The 26,445-nt window shown below is 35.8% G+C and overlaps 1 protein-coding gene across 1 annotated transcript in view; it reads left to right on the top strand.

Moving 5' to 3' along the window:
- PIK3R4 (phosphoinositide-3-kinase regulatory subunit 4) overlaps window positions 1–26,445 on the top strand; it is a 67,646-nt gene that overhangs the window by 9,353 nt on the left and 31,848 nt on the right. Inside the window, exons 3-9 of the mRNA XM_016941905.3 lie at window positions 1,481–1,614; window positions 3,362–3,944; window positions 7,036–7,170; window positions 8,836–9,057; window positions 13,956–14,129; window positions 18,692–18,837; window positions 20,629–20,832. Of these exons, the coding sequence (XP_016797394.1) occupies window positions 1,481–1,614; window positions 3,362–3,944; window positions 7,036–7,170; window positions 8,836–9,057; window positions 13,956–14,129; window positions 18,692–18,837; window positions 20,629–20,832 (1,598 nt within the window). The remainder of the gene's footprint in view (window positions 1–1,480; window positions 1,615–3,361; window positions 3,945–7,035; window positions 7,171–8,835; window positions 9,058–13,955; window positions 14,130–18,691; window positions 18,838–20,628; window positions 20,833–26,445) is intronic.

Below are 26,445 nucleotides of genomic sequence, written 5' to 3'. Positions count from 1 at the left end.
TCACTGTGTTGGCCAGGCTGGTCTCGAACTCCTGACCTCAAGTGATCTACCTGCCTCGGCCTCCCAAAGTGGTGGGATTACAGGCATGAGCCACCGTTCAATATTTTTAACTTTTCGTTGATTTATTGGGATCTAACCCCATTGTAAATAGAGCAGCATCTGTACATAAAATATAACCTGGAAGTTGTTGCTATGGGGGAAAAACAGTAAGGAAAGGGAAAAGGGAATGTGTCCGGTGAGGGGTGTGGCGGTAGTTGTGGTAGTGGGGCCTGCAGTTTTAAACAGGCAATCAAGAAAGGCTTTACTGCTGAGTGACATTTGAGCACCTGAAGATCTGAAGGAGGTGGAGGTATAAGCCACATGGATCCTTGGGGGAATAGCATTCTAGGTAGAGGGAGTAGCAAATGCACAGGCTGTGAGGTGAGGTTATTTAAGGATCTCTTTAGACTTGTTAAATGCCTGTCATGTAATGATTTCGGTTAAACTGTGTTGTCATTTTGGAAATGTGGATACTTAAAAAATTTCTGGTTTGAAGATTATATAAGTGCAAAACGAGAGTTATCTCTCTTTTCCTCTCCCTAATCTTACAGCTACACGTTTTAGCATTTCACATATTATGTTTGTTCACTGCTTTATTTTCTGTCTTCCTTCCTAGAATGAAAGCTTCATGAGGGCAAGGATTTTATCTGCTTTATGTACTGCTTGTGCCTAGGGCATAAACTTTCTGTTTAATCATGAGTAAATGATTTGTCGGATATGACTTTGTAGTAGTAATTCCTTATGAATTTAATGTCTGTAAGTCCATACTTGAAAAAAAAAGTTTCTTGTTTTATCATTCTATGTAAATTGTATATATTACATATATACATTCATTTTATTTTATTTTATTTTATTTTTTTGAGATGGAGTCTCACTCTGTCATCCAGGCTGGAGTGCAATGGCACGATCTTGGCTCATTGCAGCCTCTGCCTCTCTCTACCTCATCTCCTGGGTTTAAGTGATTCTTGTGCCTCAGCCTCCCAAGTAGCTGGGACCACAGGTGTGTGCCACCATGCCCAGCTAATTTTTGTATTTTTGGTAGAGACGGGCTTTCATCATGTTGACCAGGCTGGTCTCGAACTCCTGACATCAGATGATCTGCTGGCCTTGGCCTCCCAAAGTGCTGGGATTACAGGTGTGAGCCACCACATCTGGCCTATACATTCATTTTAAATTATAGAACGGGGGAATTATTTAAGTTTTTTTAAGAGGGAGAAAAATTGTATGGCTCTTCTTTGACTTTATGCTTTAGAAACCAGTGTTCGGGTAATAGACATTTTCTCTGTCAGCTTGATTGTAGTTGTATGTTGCATTAAAATTTTTAATTTCATTTACTTTGGGGTTTTGCATTTTGGGTTTTATGAACTGTCTGAGTTCTCAATCTATATTGCATGATATTTTTTATCTCTTTTCTAACAGAATTATACCTGCTATTTTTCAGGTTGTGTGATAGCTGAGCTTTTTACAGAAGGTGTACCATTATTTGATCTCTCTCAACTTTTGGCTTATAGAAATGGACATTTTTTCCCTGAACAAGTGCTAAATAAAATTGAAGATCGCAGTATCAGAGAATTGGTAACTATGCTACAAATATTCGCCATAAAGTTTTTAATAGGATCTTGTTCCCACTTTTGCTTTAATCAGATTTCTGGAATGTTGTAAATTTGGAATCAAGCAGTAAAACACCATAGACTAATATAAACAGCCTTTTGTTATTACTTTGTTAGGGAAGAATGTACTGTTTTTTTCCCCTTCAGGCACAGAGCTCATTTGACTTAAAAAAAAAATCTATTTATTATCTATTTTCCCACTATAATCTTCAGTGTGCTTTTTACAGATTTGGAAGGAGGTAAGGTAGTTTCTAGGGGTTGGAGAGGTTGTGAGGTTGTCCTGGCTAGAGCTTGCTAGTAAGAAATGAAGAAGACAGACATTTGAAATGGAGGGGACAGGAAATGTCAACTTGAATATAATACAGCAATACAGGGCCATTGCATATAGAAGCAAATAGCTTTGTATTAAAATATGAAGCTGAGGGCAGTTCTGGAAAGGCAGCTACAGAAGCACAAATTAGTATAGCAGAATGGGCGTAAGGAGTCGTGTGGGGGATCACCTAAGCCACATAGCTACGTTACTGTTTGAGGGCATCTTTTCTAAGTCAGTTATAGGGTAACTGATATTGTGGTGATGACTCTGAGTCATGGAAAAGATTGTGGTGTGTTTAGAATACTCTTTAATTATGTAGGGAGATATGTAATACATTTTAATTTCTCTTAAGTATGTCAAATATTAAAAAATAAGGTGCTTCAGAGAAAGCCAGTTGAGGCCATATTTATTGAACAGTGCACTGGATGAGGAGTTGGTGTAGTGTTCTGTCTTTGGGTATGGCACATACTTGTTACGTTGCTTTGGTTATATAACTTCATGTCTTTGGGCATACATTTTCTTAACTGTGAAAGAAGTGAATTTGTTTAATTTTTAGGGCCTAGTCCAAACTAAAAGCAATTCTAACTAGTTAACATTTTCTTTTAGTACATTTGAGTCCCCCATGTTCACTACTAAGCTCTTATTTAAACTGTAAACAGAAAGTTCAGATAACTCAATACATTTTGTGATATTGTATTTAAATAATGACTGATACCCTATGAGTGTCCCAGAAAGATTAAACTATGTTCTGTGCATTGAAAAATATTTATTTCCCTATGATACCAGAAAACATAGGATAAATTCAAATTAGGTGTATCATTTCTAGTGTTTGCAGAATTTAACATCTCCTTGACACTATTTGAAAACTTTAAGCCACTGATTCCCCTACTGATTAGATCCTAGAGCTATACTTAAACCACAGATTCCTTTGCACTTGTGGCAATAAGGTTCTGAACCATAACTCAACCCGGGATATGTAAATGGATTTTAGGGGTTCTGTGATTCCTTCCAGAATTGTATGCGTTTTTTAATGCAAAAATTGTGTGTATACATTTTTCTCTGGAAGAGATCCATTGCTTTCCTCAGCTTCTTAGTGATATCTCCTACTTAGAAAAGTTTGTAAGAATCTTTGAGTTGTGGACAGCAATATGTTAGTCCCTATTTTAATAAATGGGGAATACTGAGCCATGGTATAACCTCCTCTTTATGTGTCAGGGCCATCTGTAATATATTTGTATATAATTTTTTACTGCTTTCTGGGATGATGGAGTCACAAATCACTTAGCAGTCAGGTTCTGAAAGATCCTTTAAATCGTATGTAAATTGCCTTTGTAGCTTTCATCTGGTTTACTTTTCTATTCTCAAATCTATTTTAATTCCTTTTCTTCCCTTGGTATAGGTAACTCAGATGATTCACCGTGAGCCAGATAAACGTTTAGAGGCAGAAGATTACTTAAAACAGCAGCGTGGCAACGCCTTTCCTGAAATATTTTACACTTTTCTTCAGCCCTACATGGCCCAGTTTGCCAAGGAAACGTTTCTTTCTGCAGATGAGCGTATTCTGGTTATACGGAAGGATTTGGGCAACATTATTCACAATCTCTGTGGACATGATCTGCCAGAAAAAGCCGAAGGAGAGCCTAAGGAAAATGGGCTGGTTATCTTGGTATCTGTTATAACATCCTGCCTACAGACCCTTAAATACTGTGATTCCAAACTAGCTGCTTTGGAACTTATTCTTCATTTGGCTCCAAGATTAAGTGTTGAAATCCTTTTGGATCGTATTACTCCATATCTTTTGCATTTCAGCAATGACTCTGTTCCTAGGGTGAGGGCTGAAGCCTTGAGGACGTTGACCAAAGTTCTTGCTCTCGTCAAAGAGGTTCCTCGTAATGATATCAATATTTATCCGGAATACATTCTGCCAGGCATAGCCCACTTAGCCCAAGATGATGCTACTATCGTTAGACTAGCCTATGCTGGTAAGAGTTTATTGTCCAAATATTAGCCACTTAGATATTTTTTAAGTTAATGACTATAATACTGCTTGTTTTTCTGATTTGTTTGAGAATTGCAAGTATGAACTTTGCTCTTTGAACTATTTGTGTACATTTTGATAATATTTCTAGTTCCTCTGTTCCTGGGAATCAACATTTGTGTGTTCTCTCACTTTTGAAATGATCAGAATTATCAAGTGATGGAATTTTGTGGTTTTCTTAGGAATACTACATTCGACTTGGAATAAGACTAATGTTTACAAGTATGTGCTTCTGATCTAGTGTCTTTAGGCCTTTATGAAGTTTCTGTGACAAATATGGTTATTTGACTGTCAGTTTTAGCATGCAACAATCTATTGCTGCTGAAAAAGATTAATTTTGCTAGATAATTTGATGTTGAAAGAACCTAGCATACTAACTTACTGAAGTTTAAGGTTGTTTTCCCAGTTACTGTACTGTTTAGGATATACATCTTCTTTGTGATGAGGTGGGTGTGTTATACACACCTACCTGTTTTGCCTGTCTCACTCAAAATCAGGTGATACAGATTCATGTTTCTAGCTCCCCAAATTAATTCTGAAAGCTTATTTCTGCATGAGAAATACCACTGAATATATATAATATCACTGAATATATATAATTTATTTCTATAATATAATCTGATAGAAATCAGGGATTCTGTTTTGAAGTCTTTGTAAATAGTACGTGTGTGGTAATGATATTGTCTTTTTTTTAAAGAAATGTAGTTCATTCATTTTATGATTTGCTTGTCATTATTTTAATGAAACATGTGAAAAGTGGTCTTTGGACTCTGGTCTTATCTCTAGGCACACCCACAAAGTGGTGATTGTTAGGTGTTTTTATGTTTCCTCATACATATATTTTTATTTATGTTTATCTCTGCCTATTTATTTATTTATGGTTTCTATAACCATACAGGTATGAACTTCAGGCCCAGAAATCCAGGATTTCTCTTAAGACACATCAAAGTTTATCATTTATAACAAAGCATAGTTGTAACTCACTTGGCAAATATAAATAATTGAACCAGATAAAATCAAATCAAATCAAAGTTTATCAGTTTTAAAAACAAGCTCTGTCTTCTTTACCAGAATTTTATGATCCTACTTGTTGGTGCAGTGTATCTTAATCTGTTCTCAATTGTGTTAAACAGGTCATGTTCTGATGAGGTGCCATATTAACATATTGACACTCAGTTACTAATAGCTATCACATAAAAATAATAGCTACTGTTTATTGAAAAATCTGCTCTAGGTTGTTGCAAGGGTTAGCTGCAACAACCTTGAGCGTTAGATGTTATATTACCTTCATATGACAGGTGAGGAAACTGGGGTTAGGAGAGACTAAATAATATGACCCAAATGTATCCGGTCTAATTCTCAGTTCTCAGAGTTCCTGCTCTACACCTTGGTTTTGAAGCAATCCTGCTTTTCTTTGGTCTTCTGGGTCTTTATGGTGAGAGTCCGTGATAACCCAGGGTCAGTGCCAGCACCTTGCATTGTTATTTCTTCAAGGCCCAGTATGTGATCACCCAGGCTGGAATGCAGTGGGGAGATCATGGCTCACTGCAGCCTTGACTTCCCAGGCTCAAGCCATCCTCCAAACGTAGCCTTCCAAGCACTATAGGTGTGTGCCACCACGCCTCGCTAATTTGCGGTCTTTTAAAATAGAGCCAGTGTATTTGAATGTGTATGGTTAAATATAATTAAAATACATGTGTTAGTAATTATAAAAGTTTAAAATCAACATTTGTTTCTTTACAGTATTTTTTAAATATCATAGATGCTGGTACAGATTTGTGTAAAGTGAACTTCCAAGTGTGCTGTGGTTTATGGACTCAAAAGGGGAAATAAGCATAGATCTACTCAGACTTTAGAGGTGCCCAGGAAAGTAAGAGACTTTTCCTAATAAAGATTTGCTCATTAAAGTGGGGATATTCATCTAGAATTTTGACATATTATCAGGATATGGCCCAGAGTTTTTCCATCTTTAGGGCGAGCAGGCGTTATAGGGTATTTACATCTTGCTTACTTAGAGGTAAATTTTTATTCTATTCAGAGCATTGTTGAACCTAGCAGGGGTGGGGAGTGGGACCCCAGGATGAAGGGAATAATTGTATTTGATTGACTCAAAGATCTCAACTGCCATAAGGTACATTTTGATTTCAGAGATGTTGGAAAGCAAGGAAAAAGTAAGGTTATTTTAAGTTTAAGGTAGTTAAACTTTATGTTCAGTGCTCTTCACTGCTAAGAAGGAAAAGAGTACAGTCTTTGACCGGTTGTGATCATATGTTAAGAAACACATATGTTAAGTGGCAGGCAAGGTAGGAGAAGAAGGTGTAAGTGAAGAGCAGATACAATTGATAGTAAATGTGACAGCAGAAATTAGAAGTAGTTATTTTGTAGTGGTGAGGAATATCAGACAGTCTTTGTAGGTCATCAGAAAGAGAAAGGAGAAGATATAGACAACTGTAGAAATGTGGCAAACAGTCTGCCACTTTGGTTCACTAAGAACTTGAGTATCACTTGTAAAGCAGTCTAACAATGGTTTCTCTTTGAGGCAGTTGTGACTTTTCATTTATATGTGAAGAAACAGTCTCAGATTGCTTAAATGGTCAAGTTAGTAAGTGGCAAGGTTGAGATTTGAACCCAGGTCTTTCTGATGCCAAAGCTTAGCTTTATCTGTTATTTTAATGTGGATGTTTCTTTGTTAGTCTAATAAATATCTCTCACTTGTCAAGGATACTGTTTAAAAGGTAAGTCCCTGCAGAGAATTAGGCTTTTTTTTTTTTGGTCCTAAGTAGATGGGGTATTAGATTATTTTTATATTATTATTTTTTTAAGCTGTGTTTCAAAAATAAGACTAGTGGTTTGGAGACAGTTATAGATTATGAGCTGGGTTACTAAAATCTGATTAGGTTAAATGCTAAATTGAAAAGTTCTGTTTTTCCCATAGGCCTATGATTATTTATGTATAAAGACAGGGAGGAAAAGTTAATAAGCTTTACAGAGAGTTAAGATTGTAATTATAAATTTTCTTCCTTTTTATTTTATAGAAAACATAGCTCTGCTGGCAGAAACAGCTCTGAGATTCCTGGAATTAGTACAGTTAAAAAATCTTAATATGGAAAATGACCCCAATAATGAAGAAATAGATGAAGTTACACATCCAAATGGAAATTATGACACAGGTTGTATAATTTTCTCTTCTAGATTTCCTGTTATTTAGAATGAATTGCTGATGCTAACTTGTAAAACTATCATTTGTAGTTTTCATGTAAGGTGAAGGAATACCAGATCTATATATTAGTTAGGAAGAGTCCCTGGTGTCTAATTATTCTCTCTATCCTCATATACTGTTATCTTGCTCAAAAATAATCAGCTTGTCACCATGGATACTAAACTCAATTGTTTGTCAGCCAGAATTGATTTGTGTGAACAGTAGAGCTGGCTGAATTATATAATTCTCATAAAAGAAAAAATTAGAAACATCATAGCTAAAGAAGCTAAACCTTTTCTCCTTACGTGAGTATATTCTGAGTATCCTCAATCATAAATTGTTTTTATTTCATACTATTTGTTATTTACAAAAAACCATAAAGGAACAGATGTGATGATGGTAAACTTATTGATGTCAAAGTCCTTGTCTTAGGTTTCTTTGTGTTATACAACTCTTTACAGATTTTTACTTAATGTTTGTTGAGTAAAAGATTTAGAAGTAAAGTAATAGATGTAATTTTCTCCAAGATGCTTCTAGTTGTGAAAAACTAGAGAAATCTAGTTTTTTAGAATTTTATGCTGCAAACAACTACAATTGTTGTTACTTGTTAGAATGGCACCATTTTTAGACAACATATATTATCTAGAGTTGAATACAGTGGAATAATTTTGAAGTTATAGGAGGATGTATCAGGAAATCCTAGCCTTTTTTTATGGAATTACTTGGAAAATAATACTGTCCTATAACCATGTAATTGGACCTGTTGAGATAATAAAGTTAAATGATAAAATTTTTGGGGAGGGAGTCTAAAGTTTTTCTTAATGTGAGCATATAGTTTTGCATGTCAGACCAGTTACCTTTTTCCTTGACAGTAGTAGCTGGACCAAGAGTGGCCCCTGTCTTCTGTTTATTCACAGATAATTGTTAAAGATTAGCTCTGCATCAGGCAATTAGGAGCCTGCCCTAAGCACTAGAGCATGGTGGTGAATAAGATAGAAACGATCCTTGCTCTTGAGCTTACATTTTAGTAAAAAGAAGACAGGCAGCTAAGTAAATAAATAAGTGAGAAAAAGTGAGGGTGAGGAAGAGAAGAGATAAGGCCAGAGAAGACAGTGGCCAGATGAAGTAAAGCCTTGACGGAACTTGCAGTGTGTTTTCTGGCTTTCTAAAATAAACTGACCTTTAAAAACATTTTCTAAAAGGATTGCTCAGTACCATCATATTATATCCTGATCCTATTCCAGTATTTTCAAGTCCTTGATTAACTGGGATCTTACTGGGGCAATGTGATTTCCTTTCTGGTGCTTCTCTATAATTTTCTCCTTGAGCTAATAAATGAAACTATTTGATTAGTGAGATAGTAACTATGTTTGTGGCATCTGCTTGTTAGGATATTCTTCACTTTATATTTCAGTTTCCCATCCTTCAGAGCTTTGAATAATGCAAAAAATTGGTGATTAAAGACTTCGGTGGATTCTGTAATCAGTCTCTCTGATGAGTAAGAAAGAAGACTGGGATCGCTTCTCGGCCTTTTGGCTAAGATCAAGTGTAGAAAGAAGACTGGGACTATCTGTATGGGGAAAAATTGATCTTTTCTTAACTATTTCTTTTCTTTCTTTCTTTCTTTTTTTTTTAGAGCTCCAAGCCTTACATGAAATGGTCCAGCAGAAAGTTGTTACTTTGCTAAGTGACCCTGAAAATATTGTAAAACAAACCCTGATGGAAAATGGAATAACACGGCTGTGTGTATTCTTTGGACGTCAGAAAGCCAACGATGTTTTGTTGTCCCACATGATTACTTTCCTAAATGATAAGAATGATTGGCATCTACGTGGAGCATTTTTTGATAGTATAGTTGGTATGTTTTTTGCTTTTAAATTCCTTTAAGATTTTTAATCATCCTCTCAAATACTTCCATGCAATCTGAAGGATAGATGATACTACCAAATTTCATTAATAATGAAATGAATTCCTAGTATTTCTGTCTTCATGCTGCTTTTGGATGATGTAAGTATTTTGGCTTGGTAAAATAAAGGGTTGGTATATCAACCTGTGTTACATCCGTATGAAGGAATACCGTGTGGTCATTAACTATATTTAGACAGAATAATGACCTGGAAAGTACCATGAAGTATGTTAAAGTGACATAAGTAGGTTGTAAATCCTCTTAAAGAATGATTTCTGTAGTGTAAAGGTAACAATAACAGAAATCATATATGTTTGTAAACATGTTAATAAAAGTGAACATGCATCACTTTTAGAATCAGAAAATAAGTTAAAATATCATGGTTGAAAATCAATGTAGTTGGAAAGAATTAAGTTAAAGGCTTTGTTTTGTGTAACTGAAAATTTGTGAAAATTTAAGCAGCATTTTTTTTTTTGCTGTTCTTTCATTTTACAATTCTTGATTTTTAGATATATCTAAAGTCAGACATCTTGTGTTTTATATGCATGACTTCTATTACATTTGTATTCAGAATTAGAAGTAAATGAAGTGGACAGTATTTTGCATGGGTTAAGTCATGTTTGATACAGGATTTAATGTTTTTCTCTTTTGAATAATAACTGATCCCCTTTTCCCTGAATGTACTGATCTTTTCAGTTTAAGATTTGGCCAATTATGAAATATATGCTAAATTCATATTATTATGATTATCCACTACCCCCTATTATATCATTTCCCACATAGTTGTAACAGTTTATCTGTTAACCCGAAAAGTTTAAAGACTATTCTGCACAATAGAAAGCTTGGCTGGTATCCAGACTTTCTTGTGAGGCAGCAGGAAGCTGTAAGACTTTAAGGGCCGGGCGCCATGGCTCACGCCTGTAATCCCAGCACTTTGGGAGGCCGAGGCGGGCGGATCACGAGGTCAGGAGATCGAGACCATCCTGGCTAACACGGTGAAACCCCGTCTCTACTAAAAATACAAAAAATTAGCCGGGCGCGGTGGCGGGTGCCTGTAGTCCCAGCTACTCGGAGGCGGGGTGGGGGGCTGAGGCAGGAGAATGGCGTGAACCCAGGAGGCGGAGCTTGCAGTGAGCTGAGATTACTCCACTGCAGTCAGGCCTGGGTGAAAGAGGGAGACTCCGTCTCAAAAAAAAAAAAAAAAGACTTTTAAGTTTTGGTTCCCAATAATCTGGGAAAGGTTTGCTGTTTGATTTTTGTTTGCTAAAAAAATAAAATGCAAGAAACCTATGTGGCAACAGGATTGATATTTCTGCAAATGCTATCATATGTTTTGGAGGAAAGGGTACTTTCTACTTTGAAAAACTTTCAAATTCCCGGTTATTTTTGGAAATTACTGTACCTGTTTTTTTCTTTTCAGACATCTTTTGTTTTTTATTTTTGCATTAATTTATAGATGCATCTTAGCCTTCCATCTAGGACTTCATCTAACTCAGTTCCTGAATACAGTATTCTTTGATTCTTACATCTTTTTGTCTTGCTTGCTCTCTTCTTCTTCCAAATAATGATATTTATTTCTTTTCTCGGGAAAAGTCGGTTCTTAAAACTTCCCCTATCTATTGGTCAATTCATGTGTTCTTTGAAACACATACTAGTTTGTCTTAATTTAAAAATAAATTTTTTATTTATAAAAGTAATACATGCTTATATTACTTTTGGAAATAAAACTTAGAAAAATTTGGAAAATACAGAAACCAGAAGAAAATAAATGACCATTAATCCTACAACCCATGTACAATGTCTGTTAAAGCTTTGATGTTTTTTCCCATAGCTCTTCCTCTTCTCTTTCCATCCCATTTATCCCTTTCTGTCATATGCTGATCGTTAAGAGCAGGCATTGTGGAGCTATACTGTTGGGTTCAGGTGTTCACTTTGTCACTAGCTGTGGTTCTTGGAAAATCATTTAATTTTTTTGTGGCTTAGTTTACCTATCTGTAAAATGGAAATAAGAATAGTGCCTGTCTTACTGGTTGTTGGGGGATAGAATGAATTAATATATGTAATAGTGCCTGGCGTAAGTGCTATGTATATATTATATTACTTCCAAATTTTATTTTATTATTTCTTAAACTTTTTTCTAATAACATACTTTAAGCATTTTCTCATATCATTAAAAATTTATTTGAAATCATAATTTAATAGGTCTAAACTATTCCTTTATATAGTTTTGCACAAATTTAACCCTTCTTTTGGATATTTAAATTATTTTCATTTTTTTCTGTCATATATAGATAATCTATATATTTGGTATAAATATGCAACGTATGTATGTAAGTAGTTGTTTCTGATTATTTTCTTAGGATAGAAGTAAAAAAATTTTAATTACTGTGTTAAAGAATGTGAATTTATTTTTAAAACTCATGACACATTTATAAGCTATTCAAAAAGATTATATCATTTTGCATCCCCATCTCCGTTAAGTGCTGCACACCCATCCAGTGTGAAATAGGCTTTACTTAGTCCTTGCCTGTTGGAAGGGTAAAATGATAACTTGTTTTGATATATATTTCTTAGCTTAACTATCAAGTTGAAAAACTTTTTCATGTTGATTATGCATTCATATTTCTAATTCTATGAATTTTAAAATTCATTATTTTGGCTTATTTTTTTCTGATACTTATGCTTTTCTTGTTCTTTTCGAGCCTTTATATACATATTAAGAACATTGATTTTTTAAATCAATTTTAAGCTCACGTTTCTTAGTTCTTTAACTTGATTTTTAAATCTTTTCTGTAGACAGTTTTTCTGAAGTCAGTTTATTCGATCTTTTTGCTTTGTGATTTTTTTTTTTTACTTTTGTATGTAAAGTCTCTTCCCATTCCAGAATTAGATTAATAATCTGTTGTGTGCTTGTCTTTTTTTCTTTTTCATGCTTTAGTTTTTACACTTAACTGTTTAATTGATCTTTATTTTTGGTCTGTGATGTGGGGTGAAAACTAAATTTTCTTTTTCATCTCAGATATGTAACTGATTTTCCAGCATAATTTATTAAGCATTTTTTTTGTTTTTTTTCTTACTGGTTTGTTTCTTACTGTTTTATAATCTGTTGCATGCTTCTGTCTGTTAAGGTCAGTTTTCTGGCTATCTAGTCTGTTCCATTGATTTTTCTCTTCTTGTACTCATATTCATAGCCATATTCAATTTACATTATTATATATTTTTAATCACCTTTATCATCTGATAGGGTAAGTTTCAGATGTCATTCATTTTCAAAATAGTTTTAGCTATTTTAGCTCATTGTACATTTCAGTTTGTAAAGTTCCTAAATATAATTCACTGGAATTTTAGATAGAATTTTTCCTTTTATTAAAGAAAACAATTATAACATATTTTTTTAATCATAAAGGAAATAGGCTTTTAGAAATTATTTAAAATTTAATCAAAATTTATAATGTATGAAAAACAGTAGTCGAAATTTCCAGAGGCAACTACTCAGCTTTCTGCTTTTATTTTAGTGTTTTCAGGTGATTATTACCATATCTCTAAATAATATTTTCATATTACTATTTTTAGAATAACCAGCTTTGGACTTTATCTCTTGAATTTTTTTCTGTGCCAGATGAAGATTTAATTCCCTCATAACATTCCTTGATCCTTCTTCTCTTTTCAGTTTTTGAGATGTTGACTACTATTTTCTGTGCTTTAGTTTTTGGTTTGTTGTTTTAATAACTTTAAGTAATTAAATCTATTTTGTGTGCTCCACCTCTGATTTGCAGTACAAGATTAGTGCCCCTTTTCTTTCTCTTTACCTATGTCTCTCTTTTTTATTGTTTGGTTAGTTGAGAATTGAGAATTCTCAACAATTTTTTTGTCATAGTTAATAATACATTCTGTTCTATAACACAATGAAGTCTTTTATGTATAGACTGATTATGAAGCTTCAAAACAAAATACATGATTATGAATGTGTAAATTTTATTGACTGTGGAGCCAAGTAATATACTGTAATTATATTTGCTTCATCACAATCCCAATTCAGTGACTGCCCCCCTCACCATTTGAGTATGTTTATAGCAAGGCCAGTGGATTCTACTTTACTCCCTCTTCTAGTTACTAAATACACTATTTATTTTAATTTCATATTTGGACTGTGATTTTCTTGAGCAATTTCCGGAATTTTATATTTCTTTGTTTTCCTTTTAGAAAGAAAAGTAATAAATTGTCACCATATCCGTAATAGCTAGCTTCTTTCTTATTAATTTTATTTGTTGCTTAGAATCTATTCCGTTTTCTTCTTGATGACATTCTTGAAATTTATTAGCTTTTAATTCTAATCTGGGCTGACTGATTTCTAGGTCTTTGCTAGCTTTTTTTTTGCCCTTCAATTCTTAGGTTGAAACTTTCCTAGAAAGGGTTGCATGGGAGGCAAACTTTTAATAGTCCGTACATGTCTTGAAATGACTTTTTTTTAAATTTAATTGACAGTTTGACTGAAAATAGAATTCTTTTCATAACTTTTAATGCCTTGCTTGCCTATGTCTTGTCTTCTAACCTCCATTGTTGCTGACGATTATATAATTACAGTCTGATTCTTCTTCCTTTTTAGGAGACCTATATTTTCATTTCTGTAAGTTCTTAGGATCTTAGCTTTTCTGTGGTGTCCGAGAATTTCCTGATGATTTGCCTTGCTGTGGGTCTTTTTAACTTTATCATGCTGGGTAGGAAGTGCAATGTTCTTTCCTAGGTAATTGATTAATATGTTTGGCTTTTGCTTAATTTTATTGCTTTACTTAATGATATATGTACTTTTAGGTATTGAATAATCACATAATATTGCTTTTCATTTCCAGGTGTTGCTGCCTATGTTGGCTGGCAAAGCTCCTCAATTCTCAAGCCCCTGCTGCAACAAGGTCTTAGTGATGCTGAGGAATTTGTCATTGTGAAAGCTCTTTATGCCCTTACTTGTATGTGCCAGTTAGGACTGCTACAAAAACCCCATGTTTACGAATTTGCCAGTGATATTGGTAAGTTTCTGTTTCTCAAAATTAGAATGAGATTGGAAGAACTTTATAAAATTTCTAGGTAATATAAAGAATTGCAACTTTATTGTTCCTGCTATTGATTGTGTGGGGTTCCTACTATTGATTGTGTGGGTGTGCATGTATGTATGTGTATGTGTGCATGCTTATATGTATGTGAGAGACAGACAAGCTGACTCATTGGGTCCTCCAGCCCGGTTGGGAAGTACTGCTTTGTTTTCATCTGTTGGTAAGTCTGTGTTACCCTTGTCAAAAAGGAAGACTTTGGTTTTTCTTTTGGCTTTCTTTTTTTTATTTTTAATTTTTTTTTTTTTTTTGCGACAGTCTCTCACTCTGTCGCCCAGGCTGGAGTACAGTGTGTGATCTTGGCTCACTGCAACCTCCACCTCTGGGTTCAAGCCATTCTCCTGCCTCAGCCTCCTGAGTAGCTGGGGTTACAGGCACCTGCCACCATGCCCAGCTAATTTTTTTTTTTTTTTTTTTTTTTGTATTTTTAGTAGAGACGGGGTTTTACCATGTTGGCCAGGCTGGTCTTGAACTCCTGACCTCATGATCTGCCTGCTCCAGCCTCCCAAAGTGCTGGGATTACAGGCACGAGCCACCGCTCCTGGCCGAGACTTTGTTGTTAAAAAAACCATGATGTGGGTAAAGCCTTGACTGGTCTGAAGATGAAAATTATTTTTGGGCACTTGACCAGCAGTCAAGTTGAAAATTGGATGTGAAGGGTCTGTCACTGCATTGATTACCAGTTAAGAATTCATAGACTTGAATAATATGTTTATTCTATTATAATTTCACATAATACATTGCTTCTGTGGCCTAATTAGTTATTTCAAAATAATTTTTGGAAATTATTTTTGAAATTTAATATAGCTTATAATTAGCATTTTATTTATCTACAAAACAGATGCCCATCAATTTTAAAGCAAAAATCATCATGAAAATAGTTTTTTACCCCTGCACTCAAAGTTTGTGGAGATTTTTCTGGACCTTGCTATTTCTAGTCTTTGATCCCAGGATGAATATATGGAGTGCTCATATATCTTTAGTGTCAAAATAAATTATGTTTATATACAGAATAAACCCAGTGTAGTACTACTTCTTCAATGGATAACTCCCTTAGAACTACAACTGAATTTGATATGAAAACTATGGGGAGAAAAAAACACCTTACCAAGAAAAATCAAGTAAACAGTAATTTCTTGGCATTTAAAACTGTTTAAAAGTAAAAAACAATTTTAGTAACTTAGAAACACCTACTTATTTAAAACAAATGATAGACTATATACATCTCTCTCATTCTGTTTTTAAACTATGTGTATTCTGTTGTTGTGATTTTTTCCCCCAGCTTTATTGAGGTATAATCAACAAATATAGTATATTATGTTCAACATGATATTTTGATATATATATATACTTTGTGAAGTAATTATGGCAATCAAGTTAATTGACATATCCATAGTTCTTTTTCTTTAGTGGTAAGAACATTTAAGAGTTACACCCTAGTGATTTTCCAGTATACATTATTATTAATTATAATCACCATGCTGTACTTGCACATACTGTACAAGAACTTATTCATCTTGTCTAACTGAATTTTTGTATCCTTTGACTAACACCTGCCCATTCCACCCTCCCTTCTACCCCAGCCTCTGGTAACCACCATTCTACTTTCTACTTCTAAGAGTTCAACTTTTTTAGATAATATGTATTAGTTCGATCATAACAGTATCTGTCTTTCTGTTTCTGGCTTATTTTACGTAGCATAATGTTCTCCAGGTTCATCTGTGTTGTTGCAAATAACAGGATATTTTTATTTTTTAGTGCTGAGTAGTATTTTAGTTGTATATATATACCATTTTTTTTTATTCATTTAGTGGACACTTAAATTGATTTCCTATGTCGACTCTTGTGAATAATGCTGCAGTGAACATGGGATTGCAGATATCCCTTCAACATACTAATTTCATTTCCTTTGGATATATACCCCAAAGAGGGATTGCAAGATCACAGGTAGTTCCATTTTTAATTTTTTTTTTTAAGACACAGGATTTTGCTCTGTCACCCAGACTGGAGTGCAGTGGCATGATCACAACTTACTGCAGCCTGGATCTCCCTGGCTCAAGCTATCTTCTGGCCTCATCCTCTCGAGTAGCTGGGACCACAAGCATGTGCCACCACGCCTGGCTAGTATTTATTTATTTAGAGACGGAGTTTCACTCTTGTTGCTCTGTGCTGGCTGCCTGGACTTTGGGGAATGTTGACATGGGTTATGTGAAACTACCCTTCCTGCCCTCTTCATTGGGGCTTTTCTCATTTTTGTGCTATACCCAGGTGCTGTAATCTCTCACCTGGATTCCTTTGTAATGGTGTTTTCATGCATTGATAGTTGTTAAAACAGATTTTTTTCTACAAGAGGATGAACACTGAAATGTCCTATTCAGCCATATTGTTTTCACTGCCTAGTGACTCTTAAAGAGAATGGTGGTGGTGGTTTTGATGATGATTATGATTTCTTTGTTACTCCTTTTAAAAACTATACTCTTCCCACTTAGCTATTATGAATATTTTCCCCCACATTTGTCTTCTGATAAGTTGAATGTGTTAGACAAAGAAAAGATTGATTGGGAGGCCAAGGCAGGCGGATCACCTGAGGTCGGGAGTTCAAGACCAGCCTGATCAACATGGAGAAACTCCGTCTCTACTAAAAATACAAAATTAGCCAGGCTTGGCAGCGCATGTCTGTAATCCTAGCTAATCGGGAGGCTGGGCTGGGAGAGTTGCTTGAATCCAGGAGGCGGAGGTTGCGGTGAGTCGAGATCGCGCCATTGCACTCCAGCCTGGGCAATAAGAGCGAAACTCCGTCTCAAAAAAAAAAAGGAAGAAAAGATTGAATATGCTATTTCATAGGCAGTTCTTTAGATTCAGGCTTCTTCTTGTTTTGAGTATTTGAGGTGCTTTGTATCAGGCAGCTACTTAATGATATAATAATGCTGTAGAACAGTCAACCACAGAATCTCAGTAAATCCTTCAGTAAATTTTTCTTCATGCACCTGTGGGTTGTATAGGTGGCCCTGCTTCAGGTTCTGCATCTCCAGGTTGTCTGTGATGACTGTGATTCATCTGTCTCATTCTGGGGCCCTCATTGTAGGGGCAGTAGCTACCCACATCATGTTCTCATGGTGATGGCAGAAGCACGAGAGGGCAAACCCAGCTATGTAGCACATTTCAGATTCCTGTTTGTCGTAATACTCATTGGCCAAAGCAAGTGATATAAACCAAAAGAAAGGGGGCAGAGAAGTATCCTTTGTATACTACAGGTGTATACAAAGTGAATGAGTGTGGTTGTGTGATACAGGGAAGTTAAGAATTGGGGTAAATAATTCAGTATAATACAGTTCCCAACTCCTGTCAAACCGTTATGGGTTTAGCTACTTTCTGGAGGTTTACCAATGTTTTTCCAGTCCTCATTTTCCCTCTTATCGCAGGGAAAATACCCAGTGTCCCTTGTTGGATGGATCAGAGGCTGCAGGGTATTTATGAAATAAACAAAATCTTCTTCATTTATAATTAGAAGAATTAGAAATGCGAGACCTTGGGAGATAGATATTTTGAACGCATCTTTTCTCCTTCCCCTGTTAATATAAGTATTATTAGCCTATGATTGTATTCCTATTTCTCTATTAATGTGTATTTCTTATATACACTAAATAAATATTAGAAGATAAAGAAATATCCTCTGAATGCTGGTGTGTTTGCATGCTCAGAGCTAATACAATTTTTCTTGCCTTTAAAAGTTTGGATTTTATTCTAAATCAGGTTAGTCTAATGTCGACTAGTTGAAATCATTGATTTTATGTTTAATACATAAAATCGTTAAAAGGTATGAAAAGACATTCATTTAATTTTCTGGTTTAATGTTATATTTTAAACTTTTTAAGAATAGGTATCATGTTTTCAGCCTTTTTGTTTCCATTCGTCATTGCCTTGTGAAAGTAACTGTGAGTTATGTATTAGATTTGATCAAACTCCTGCATTAAAAAGAATATCAGATAGGCTAGATTGTTCCCTTAATCTTTATGCTGTAGCTTGGAGAAGTAACTTCTCCCCAATTTCTCTGCCCCTTGGGTGGTAGAGGGGATATGTCCTTGAACTTCTGTGGGGGTACAAGTTGGGGAATAATAGTTAGCTATATGCTGTTGGGACTTGTTATGTCTCTAACAGTTTTTAATCCAGTGTTATAAATGAGTAGGTGCCCACACACTTTTACTTCTGACTAAAAAAATATAAATTTTAAGTCCTCAGCTATGAGGTAACTGTTTTTATTCTTTTGTGGTACCGCTGTGATATTTATAATACGAGAATATTATAATAACAGTGTGTCCACTTGATTGAGTTTATGCTTCAGGGTAATTGAGTATGTGAAGGCTCCTGATAGTAACACTGTGGCAAAATCCTTTTGTCAGTTACGTTATAAGGTAAAAATTTGTTTATCCCGATACTTTGAAATAACTTATTTGATCCCTACCTTTTCTTTTCCTCTTTAGCCCCCTTCCTGTGTCATCCCAATTTATGGATACGTTATGGTGCCGTGGGATTTATCACAGTGGTAGCTCGTCAAATAAGTACAGCTGATGTCTACTGTAAACTGATGCCTTATCTTGACCCATATATTACCCAACCAATAATACAGGTATACATGTTCCAAGTTGGAGTCAGTCTTTCCTCCAAACTGTGCCTCTTTAAAAAAAATGTTTAGAGAGTCCTATTTTTCTTAACATTTTTTAAGTATTTAAATTGGGCTATAGCATGTTTATATTCCTTTCAAGCTAATTAATGTTAATGAACCAAGCACCTTTGAAGGTCAGAAAAGTGCAAAAGATTATTATGTTTTACATCATGTTTAATGTAGCGTACAGTAGTTCATATATTTTCTTTTGTGTAATATTATAAAGCATCTGTTAAAAGTGAAATATAGTCTAGCAAAAATGTATATTGATGGCCCTCTGCTTTTTATTTTAAAAAGTATAACTGATTGCATCCAGTTATAATAAATTAGAAAAAGTCTTTTTCAGATTTAAGTTTTTCACCGCTAACTGGTTGTTTTGATGTCTTTTCTTTTTTATTCTAACAACCCCGCAACCTCTGCTCCACGTTTAGCAGTACTTGGTGATAAACTTTGGGTCTTTGGTTTGTACAGGGCAAATATTATTCACCTAGATTTTCAGTGTTTATACCCTTCATCTTGCTAGACAGCAAACTATCAAGATAGGCATTAAATGGATTGAAATGGCGAAGGATGATTCTAGCTGTTAAAACATCTGAAAGTTCCTATTTTTACCAGAACTCCATTTCCCATTTGGAATTCACACACCTCTCTGGCTTTCTCCCACTTTTGTATTTCAATGTGCCTTCCCTTTGGAGAAAATGGCCTTGGATAAACTCTGGAAACTAGGAAGCTTTGGTTATACCTTCTTTTCTTCATAGATTCATTCATTTCTAGAGGTTATCATTCTTTATTTCATAGAGTTTGTAGGATTTTTTTTTTATTTTTACCCCAAGAGCAACTTATATATACATGAAAGATGGATAGCACTATCAGAAAAAAATGGCTTTTTAGAAAAGTTTATGCTTCCTTGGAAATTAAATCTAGAGATATCTACTCCTTTTGAATAGTTACTCTATTTAAAAGTTTGCTCATTGAACTTTTTCTTTTGTCATTGTTTCGTATTTTGAAAGGCCAGGATCAGAAGTTGAGAGGCTAATTATTCATTTGCTTCATGAATCTTATTTTCCTACAATTTGGATTAGACAAAAGATATCTTTTTATGCTGGTTTCCACTGGCTGACTTCACCAAGGAGTTAAATATATCTAAAGGAAGTCCTCTTGGTTCTTTTGCTAGAGTCACAGAAAAAAAAAAAAGAAAAAAAAGAAGATAATCTTCTTGGTTACTTTTAGCAGTACTCATCCATTTTATTTGCATTGACAAGGAATGTATTCCTTTTGGATAATTAAAGGAAAGATTTTATAAACACTATGGAGATAGCAATGTTTTTTAGAAGTGATTGAATCTACCACGAAAATGTGATGACTGAAGGAAGACCTGTGGCTGTTGAGCATCTTTTCTGGATCAGTACCTGCTGGTTGTCAGACGTGTGAACTGCACATACTTTTTAGATCTAGGACGTTGTCTGACATATTGGGATCTAGAAAAGGCTCTTTTTGTTTTCTAAAATTTCCTGGGTTGGATGATTAGTCTTCCAATGATAGACGCACATGTGTGGTCTAGTGCTACAATGAAAAGTAAGAGATACCTTAGCTCTTTAAATTTTACTAGTATTCTTTTTTCTTCTACACACTTACAGATGTTGATATTTTCTTAGAAAATGAATATGTTAACTTTTCGCAAGTTGTATTTATTGAATTTGAAAATAACTGTACATGTTATATTTTTGGCTGATCCTTTTTATTTTTCCAATATAGATTGAAAGAAAACTTGTTCTGCTCAGTGTTTTAAAGGAACCAGTAAGTCGTTCTATATTTGATTATGCTTTGAGGTCTAAAGATATTACTAGCTTGTTCAGACATCTTCACATGCGTCAGAAGAAACGAAATGGTTCTCTTCCCGACTGCCCTCCGCCAGAGGATCCTGCCATAGCACAGCTTCTGAAGAAGCTGCTCTCACAGGTTGTATCACCCTTCCGAAGTCTTACATTTAAATGCGAATTTCATAAAAATATTGAAGTGTCCATTTAGTTTTTAAAAATGTTTTTGATTGATTAGATTACATCATAAAAATGAGTAAGTAAATCTGGCAAACATCTTAGGCATTTGCTTTTGATTCCTAAACAAAGATAATAATAAGATGATGATAAGGTATCAGGTTAAGCTAAATAAGGAATCATGGGAGACCTCTTAAGTTTCTTTTGTAATTACTGGCTAAATAAATGAGGGAAAGACAGTAGAAACAATCTTAGATTTAGTTAGTAGTCTTGATTCAGTTCTATGTTTTACCAAAAATGTAATGAAATTTAGCTGGAAGAAACATTGCAAAACACAGATGCAATATAGAAAAATCCTGGTTCATTTCGATCCAAATTTGTAATTAATATTTGTAAACAGCTGAAATAACTTGTATTTAGAATGCATCTTAGGTTTAATAGACCAGCAGTTTACTGGTATATCTTAAAAGCCTATGAATTTGAATCAATTAACAAAATCTTACTACATTTGGCATTGGTAATGCCTCTTTAGAAATATGAATTGTATTCATGACAAAAAGGCCAAAAGCAATTGCAACAAAGTCCAGAATTGACAAATGGATCTAATTAAAGAGGTTCTGCACAGCAAAAGAAACCATTATTAGAGTGAACAGGCAGCCTACAGAATGGGAGAAAATTTTTGAAATGTACCCATCTGACAAAGATCTAATATCCAGAATTTACAAGGAACTTAAACATATTTACAAGAAAAAAATAATCCCATCAAAAAGTGGGCAAAGGATATGAATAGACACTTCTCAAAAAAAGACATTTCCATAGCCAACAAACATATGAAAAAAAGCTTAACAATACTCATGATCAGAGAAATGCAAATCAAAACCACAATGAGACACCATCTCATGCCAGTCAGAATGGCAGTTATTAAAAAGTCAGGAAACAGGCCAGGTGCCATGGTTCAGGCTTATAAACCCAGCACTTTGGGAGGCCGAGGTGGGTGGATCACCTGAGGTCAGGAATTCCAGACCAGACTGGCCAACATCGTGAAACCCCATCTCTACTAAAAATACAAAAATTAGCCAGACATAGTGTTGTGTGCCTGTAATCCCAGCTACTCGGGAGGCTGAGGCAGGAGAATCGCTTGAACCTGGGAGGCGGAGGTTGCAGTGAGCAAAGATCGCACCACTGCACTCCAGCCTGGGTGACAGAGTGAGACTCTGTCTCCAAAAAACAAAACAAAACAAAAAGTCAGGAAAAAATAGATCCTGGGGAGGCTGTGGAGAAATAGGAACACTTTTACACTGTCAGTGGGAGTGTAAATTAGTTGAACTGTTGTGGAAGACAGTATGGTGACTCCTCAAGGGTCTAGAACCAGAAATACCATTTGACCCAGCAATCCCGTTACTGGACATATACCCAAAGGAATATAAATCATTCTACTATAAAGACACATGCACATATATGTTTATTGTAGCACTATTTACAATAGCAAAGACATGGAACCAACCCAAATGCCCATCAATGATAGATTGGATGAGAAAATGTGGTACATATACACCATGGAACACTATGCAGCCATAAAAAGGAATGAGAGCATGTCCTTTGCAGGGACATGGATGAAACTGGAAGCCATCATCCTCAGCAAACACAGGAACAGAAAACCAAACACTGCATGTTTTTACTCATAAGTGGGAGCTGAACAGTGAGAACACATGAACACAGGGGGAAACGACACAAACCAGTGCCTGTTGAGGGGTGGGGGGTGAGGGGAGGGAACTTAGAGGATGGGTCAGTAGGTGAAGCAAACCACCATAGCACACGTATACCCATGTAACAAACCTGCACATTCTGCAGATGTATCCTGTTTTGCTTTTTAAAGAAAAAACAAATTAAAAAATAAATACATGAAGTCTAGGCCAGGCATGTTGGCTCATGCCTGTAATCCCACCTTGGGAAGCCAAGAAAAAAAGAAATGTTAAATCTAAATGTACATCTTGTTTTATGAGGGGTATGTGGAACTTAGGGAAGCCAAGATAGGAATAAAAATGGTTAAAAATAAAGAATACAGTCGCTGAATATGTGCTCTATCAGCCATAATGCAAATTTTAAAAATTTAATTTGATGTGACTTGAATTCCTGGAGAGCTTTTTCTTTGGGTTTTCTTTTAACCTTGGCTTGTACGTTAGATATGTTTTGTATTTTAGAAAGCAATTTGTGGAAAATTGGATTCTGAATCACGTTTTTCTGTTGTTTCTCCTGAGTAAGTAATCCTTATCAAAGAGATTTCAATGTGCAGTAAAAATCATCTCAATCTAAGTGTTTCTTCAGCCTTGGCCATTGTGACTATTTCTCTCTCCCCTACCTATCCTGTATATTAATTTAAAAACCTTCATCCCAGGCCCGGCGCCGTGGCTCATGCCTGTAATCTCAGCACTTTGGGAGGCTGAGGCGGGCAGATCACAAGGTCGGGAGTTTGAGACCAGCCTGGCTGACATGGTGAAACGCTGTCTCTACTAAAAATCCAAAAAATTGGCTGGGCATGGTGGTGGGCACTTGTGGTCCCAGTTACGTGGGAGGCTGAGGCAGGGAAATCGCTTGAACCTGGGAGGCAGAGGTCACAATGAGCCGAGATCGCGCCATTGCACTCCAACCCAGGTGACAGAGCAAGACTCCATCTCAAGAAAAAACAAAACAAACCTTAATCTTGACATTTTCTTTTCCTTATCAGTCATTAGTTACCTCATGGGGCCACCCTAGCCCCTCATCTCTTCTTTTTACCTTGCTAAGGTATAGGTTTTGACACTGCCATGGGTAAAAGGAAGGAGTGGGAAGGAACAGTTTCCATAGCCTTTCTACTTCCTGCTTCCTACGGTTCTTGTAACCCCTTCTACCACTACTGCTCCTTCAATGCCAGCCCCCGTTACTGGGTGCCATGATAAAAATCACTAAAACTCCCTGACCCGTATTCCTCTGAAATGTTAGTGCTTGGTATATTCATTGGTCTGTCAGTGATCCCCTCATTTGTCTGAGTGGAAAAAGAGGAACAAATAATCCCCCATTTTATGTTATTTCTGGTGCCAGTGGCTTTAGGAGACTCCTAAAGATTAGGGGACAATCCTCTGTTCAAGAGATAAGCACTGCTAGTAGAAGGGAGAGCAGGCCAGAAACTCTGAGGTTCTTACCAGAAATAACAGCATAACAACACCAGCTTCCGGTTTTTTGAAAGCCAGCAATGACTTTACCAGTGCAGTTTGTGATTTCCATATTTTTGACTATCCTTAAAACAAACTTGAGCAACAGGTGTTATTCCTATTTTATAGATAAGGGAATGGAGACACAAGGAAGGTAGTTAACTTGCTTATGTTCATATAGTGCAGTAAGTTTCAGAGTTGGCATTTGAATCTAAACCTATCTGATTCCAAAGCCTACACTCCTACACTGTGCTGTGTGGCCTCTAAAGTAAAATAAACAGAGGACAGAGAGCTAAGACCCAGAAGCTGGCTTGGGTTTTATACAGACTTAGGGAGAAGCCCATGTGCAGTTTATCTCCTCCAGCCCCTTACAAGCCTTTTATCTACCTTCACTTCTTTTTGGTCCCTGTGCTACCTGAGTTTCTTAGGATTACTAGTAGAGACTTGGATCCAGGGGAGGCTTTGGAGATAGGAATTGAGTCCTTGTTTCTTTTTTTTTTTTTTTCTTTTTTTAATTGAGATGGAGTTTGTTGTTGCCCAGGCTAGAATGCAATGGTGTGATCTCGGCTCACCACAACCTCCGCCTCCCGGTTTCAAGCGATTCTTCTGTCTCAGCCCCCTGAGTAGCTGGTATTACCGGCATGCACCACCAGGCCTGGCTACTTTTGTATTTTTAGTAGAGACGGGGTTTCTCCATGTTGGTCAGGCTGGTCATGAACTCCCAACCTCAGGTGATCCGCCCGCCTTGGCCTCCCAAAGTGCTGAGATTACAGGCGTGAGCCACCTCACCCGGCGAGTCCTTGTTTCTAATGTCAGGGCTACAGAGCGAAGGGCCGTATTTTTAGCTTCCGCAAGCAGGCAATATGAACACTCCTACATAATTTTTTTTTTAGCTTAGAGTTCTTCAGTGCTCTTCTATACGGGACTGTACTTGAGACACATCATGGGTAAAGTAGGCCTTTCTAGACCAGCGTAGCATTGTTTCTATGGGAAAATATGTTAGTAGTTCCAGTTAATAGACTTAACGTACACTTTTGGAACGTTACCCATATGGGAGTTGGAATCTGTACTCCAGATTTTCAGTAGAACCTAAATCAGGAGATGACTCACGGAGGGGCTGTTTTCATTTATCTACAATAGCTCCCTGTTTTATTTGTATCCATTTAATCAGGTGCTAATAAATAATACAAAATGATTTCACTCCTTTAAAAAATGAGTTACATTTTTAATGATTTTTTATTTTTGCACTTTTTGACAGATTAGTATAAATACAGGTTTAAAATTCAAAAACTATAAGAAGATATATAATGCAATGTTAAGTTTTTATCTAATTCCTGCCCTCCAGCCATGCAGTTTCTTTCTCTGTGGATTGTGAATTTTATGTTGGGTGTTGAATTGCTTTGCAGTGTTGGACTTGTTCTGCTGTGCAGTTACTTGGAATCAGTTTCATCCTTTTAAGCTTTGCTTTTAAGCTTTGTTAAGATAGGTTTAGGATAGGTCCAGACCAACCCTTAGTTGGTCACTTTAGTCCCACTACTAAGAACTCAGAACATGATGCTTTGTGTATATTAAGAGGTCTTGCACTGTTCCCAACCTTGTGTTGTTCTTTCTATGGCCTCAGGTGGTTTCCTTATGCATACATAGTTTCATATTCAGCCAAAGACTTGAGGAGACCCTTCTGTAGCCCTCTGAAGCTCTCATTCTGTGCAGATCCTCCTTCATTTCTCTGCCCCACAGAGTTAGCCTTTGTAACTGTCTTGAACTCTGATGTGTCTCTTGAAATCAGCTCTGTTTTACTCTATGTTCCTTCTGCCATAGCCTGGCAACTCTCTCTAGACAGTATTGCTGGGACAGTCATAGGACTCAGTTTTAAATATTCTAGGCATTGTAGCCCTGTCTGCCTGTTTTCCCATGCCTGAAAAGTGTGTGTCTGTGTGTGTGTGCGTGTGTGTGTGTGTGTGTTTTGTACAGTTTGAAGTTGTTTAAAGTGGAAGGGTAAAACTAGTCTGGTCCCTGTTATTTCATCATGGTCAGAAGCTGAAGTTTGTGGGTATGTTTATGGACTTAACACTAGTACTGCACTTTCTTAGTTACCATAACTTAGGCTTGATCTTTGGTAGAAAAAAACATCTCCCAGCTTGTTTTTTTTTTTTTTTCTTTCCTTTTCAAGATTTTCTTGGCTATCCTTGGTTCTTAATATTTCTTTTTCTTTTTCAAGAGTTTCTTGGCTATCCTTGATTCTTACACATTTTCCATGTGATTTTTTTCAAGTCAGCTTGTCACTTTATGCAATAAAAATTTACTAATGTATTGATTGAGATTGCATTGAACCTATAGAAGTCAGCTTGTCACTTTTGATTATTTTGAGTGCTATTACAATTGGCATATTA

Source organism: Pan troglodytes, chromosome 2 (genome assembly GCF_028858775.2).
Source record: "Pan troglodytes isolate AG18354 chromosome 2, NHGRI_mPanTro3-v2.0_pri, whole genome shotgun sequence".
In the NCBI taxonomy this organism is placed as follows: Eukaryota; Metazoa; Chordata; class Mammalia; order Primates; family Hominidae; genus Pan; species Pan troglodytes.
The sequence above is the reverse complement of the archived record's forward strand: the minus strand, read 5'-3'. Positions and strand labels throughout refer to the sequence as shown.